At 36.0% G+C, this 3,702-nt stretch overlaps 1 protein-coding gene across 1 annotated transcript in view; it reads right to left on the bottom strand.

Moving 5' to 3' along the window:
* The window catches only part of LOC107723207 (ras-related protein Rab-11A-like), a 7,703-nt gene extending 4,798 nt beyond the window's left edge, over window positions 1-2,905 (bottom strand). Inside the window, exon 1 of the mRNA XM_016531763.1 lies at window positions 2,685-2,905. Coding sequence (XP_016387249.1) covers window positions 2,685-2,724 — 40 coding nt within the window. The 5' untranslated portion in view covers window positions 2,725-2,905. The remainder of the gene's footprint in view (window positions 1-2,684) is intronic.
* Between the last annotated feature and the right edge of the window lie 797 nt (window positions 2,906-3,702).

Genomic DNA, 3,702 nt, shown 5'->3' with positions numbered 1-3,702 from the left:
TTTGAAGGCCCATTACTCAAGATCTAGTGGTCATATAAGATCTGGAATATAATACATCCGATTTGAGATGCATAGTCTACCCCAGGATCCCTTTCACTTTTATTATGGCTCAGACAGTCTACAAAACTCTCATATCTCATACTGTGTTTCATATAAAAAAGAAGGTCAGTAAAGGATGGCATGGTTTTCATTTACAGGTGAGCTGTTCCTTTAAAGCTGTGTACGTGTTTGCATTGATTTCCTTCAGCTCATGCTGAGGAAGGCTGGCTGATATCCTCATGTCGTCTTTACTAGGAAGTCAAGTTGAACTTTGATCCTCACACTATGCTGATTTGGTGAAAATGGAATGTAACAGATTTGCCGCGTCAGACTTTGATCAGGTGACGTGATACAATCAGAGTCACCGGCAGTTACAATGTAACCAATCAGCATGTGGCCTAATTATCATCATGCATGTTACTTCTAAATGTGCTTTCTTCAAAAGTATACGCAATCCTACCCAGCTAACAAAAAAAAATTCTACTAATGTTTTGCTAACATTCCCATTAAGTTATGAAAACTTTTTTTTTTCTGTGTTTCCAGCTTCTTACTGTATTTAGAACGTTTCTTCTTGGTTATGTGAGAAAAATTATTAGAATGTTACATTCTCTACATTTAAAACACCCATGTTTTATATTTAAAAACATTTTTTTTCAGTTATGTGAACGTTAGAGAAACATTCCATTCTATCACTTTGAAAACATTATAAGAATGTTACATTTAAATGTTCGCTAAATGTTTAAAACCCCATTTTTTATATTTAAAGAACGTTTTTCTTGCTTATGTGAACGTTAGAGGAACATTCCATTCTATCATTTTTAAACTATCACCATATAATGTTATTTCTGGATGTTTTTTAAACGTTCAGAATGTCCAGCTTTTTTAAATGTATTAAGAATATTTCTTCTTGGTTATGTGATTGTTAAGAATGTTACATTTTAATGCTCTCTAAACGTTTAAAACCCCGCTTTTATATTTAAATCCTCATGTCGTCTTTACTAGGAAGTCAAGTTGAACTTTGATCCTCACACTATGCTGATTTGGTGAAAATGGAATGTAACAGATTTGCCGCGTCAGACTTTGATCAGGTGACGTGATACAATCAGAGTCACCGGCAGTTACAATGTAACCAATCAGCATGTGGCCTAATTATCATCATGCATGTTACTTCTAAATGTGCTTTCTTCAAAAGTATACGCAATCCTACCCAGCTAACAAAAAAAAATTCTACTAATGTTTTGCTAACATTCCCATTAAGTTATGAAAACTTTTTTTTTTCTGTGTTTCCAGCTTCTTACTGTATTTAGAACGTTTCTTCTTGGTTATGTGAGAAAAATTATTAGAATGTTACATTCTCTACATTTAAAACACCCATGTTTTATATTTAAAAACATTTTTTTTCAGTTATGTGAACGTTAGAGAAACATTCCATTCTATCACTTTGAAAACATTATAAGAATGTTACATTTAAATGTTCGCTAAATGTTTAAAACCCCATTTTTTATATTTAAAGAACGTTTTTCTTGCTTATGTGAACGTTAGAGGAACATTCCATTCTATCATTTTTAAACTATCACCATATAATGTTATTTCTGGATGTTTTTTAAACGTTCAGAATGTCCAGCTTTTTTAAATGTATTAAGAATATTTCTTCTTGGTTATGTGATTGTTGAGAATGTTACATTTGAATGCTCTCTCAATATTTAAAACACCCATTTTTTATATTTAAAGAATGTTTTTTTCAGTTATGTTAACGTTAGAGGAACATTCCTTTCCATCATTTTAAAAGCATTACGAGAATGTTACATTTTAGTGCTCTCTAAACGTTTAAAACCCCGCTTTTATATTTAAAGAACAATTTTTCCTGGTTATGTGAACGTTGGAGGAACATTTCATTCTATCATTTTAAAACCGTCATGAAACTGTTATTTCTGAATGTTTTTAAACGTCCCAATTTTTAATGTTCTTCTTGGTTAGAGAAACATTTCATTATATAGTTTTTAAAATGTTGAGAGAACGTTCTATTCTTCTTATTACTGAAAAACGTCTCTGAACATAGTTCTGAACAAGTCCTGAGAACGTACGAATATCAAGGACGTTCCGAGAACATGTTCTTAGAACGTTTCCTCTCACCATTACGAGAACGTATATAGGCTATCCCATATTAACCTAATGCTATAAGAACGTTCCATAAACATTATTTTAAGAATATTTGCTCTATCATTTAGTGAAGGTTATGGGAACGTTCTGTTAGCTGGTTCTAATCATCAGCCTCACTGGAAAAAGCATTAGATCGCAGTGCCGTTTTTAGTCTTAAATCGCCTCTAAACATGAGCTCAATGTAGGGCTACAGTTCATTTAAGGCTCATTTGGCATATATTTAATAATGCATGTTCAATTCCCATCATCTAGGCCCTGGGATCCCGTGTGAAAGCATCCAGGCCATCGCAAACAGATGTTTTACTGATCGATACCTCTGCGGGCGTTTCTATCTCAAAGCCTGTTATTTATGCCATGATCTCAGACGGGTGCCACCGCAAAAGACGTTTCCTGATACAACAGCCTGTCAGATCTATAGGTCAGGAACAATGGATGGATTATGAATGATTACTCCTCTGCTCTGTATAAGGGAATGCAGAATTTACCTTTGAACAAGAAATCGTATTCATCATCTCTGTTGGCCATTTTTTAAGAAGCCCGCTCCGTCCTGCAGTCCGTCCAGAGGGAGGGAAACCAGATCAGGTTGTATTAATAACTCAACGTGAGAGGGAAAAAATCAAATGAATATTAAAGACACACAATGCGCCAGTGCTGCTGCTGCTGTCACACACCGCAGGAAGAGCGATCTGCTCGGTCTGCATTAGGGGAGGAGTCCCGCAGCTCAGGAGCGCCGCGGCCGCCAGAGGGCGCTGGAAACACCGCTGCCGTATTCCTGCAGCTCCGGGCCTCAAAGAGCTACTAGGTGTGTGTTTACATTCTTTTCATCACAAGATATCGACTGTTTCTTCAACTACAGGCACATATTGATTTTCATTCAAAACTAACAGATTTAAACTCGCTTCTGTTTTAAACTAGTTTTAATGCTCACATCCCCGCTAAATATGTTCTAAGAACGTTTTGCTAACATTCCTGTTACGTTGTGAAAACACTTTTTCTCAAAGGGATAGTTCACCCAAAAATGAAAATTCTATCAATAACTGCTCACCCTCATGTCGTTTCAAACCTGTAAGACTTTCGTTCGTCTTCGGAACACAGATTAAAGGGATAGTTCACCCCAAAATTAAAATGTGATGTTTATCTGAGCAATCAACCATAACTTCAGGCGAGCAGGCTCAGAAGTTGGGAATACGTGGAAAGTCCCCACTCCGGAATGAGTTCACGTGAGAGAACGTAATCTTTTAGTTTGAAGTCGGTTTGAACAATCCACTCCCATAGACAGCAAAGCAACTGAAATGTTCCCAGGTCCAGAAACTTGATAAGGACATTGGTAAAATAGTCTATGTGGCATCAGAGGTTTAACAATAATATTACGAAGCTACGAGAATACTTTTTGTGCGCAAAGAAAACTAAATTACGACGCGTGATTATGCATGTTTACGTGAAGCGGATGCAAGCGCATACATGAACTATCCCTTTAATGTTGTCTGAATGTTCTAAAACTTT

This window comes from Sinocyclocheilus rhinocerous, unplaced genomic scaffold (assembly GCF_001515625.1).
Source record: "Sinocyclocheilus rhinocerous isolate Xijiao unplaced genomic scaffold, SAMN03320098_v1.1 scaffold2770, whole genome shotgun sequence".
In the NCBI taxonomy this organism is placed as follows: Eukaryota; Metazoa; Chordata; class Actinopteri; order Cypriniformes; family Cyprinidae; genus Sinocyclocheilus; species Sinocyclocheilus rhinocerous.
Note: the sequence above shows the minus strand (reverse complement) of the source record. Positions and strands in the feature narration are given on the sequence as shown.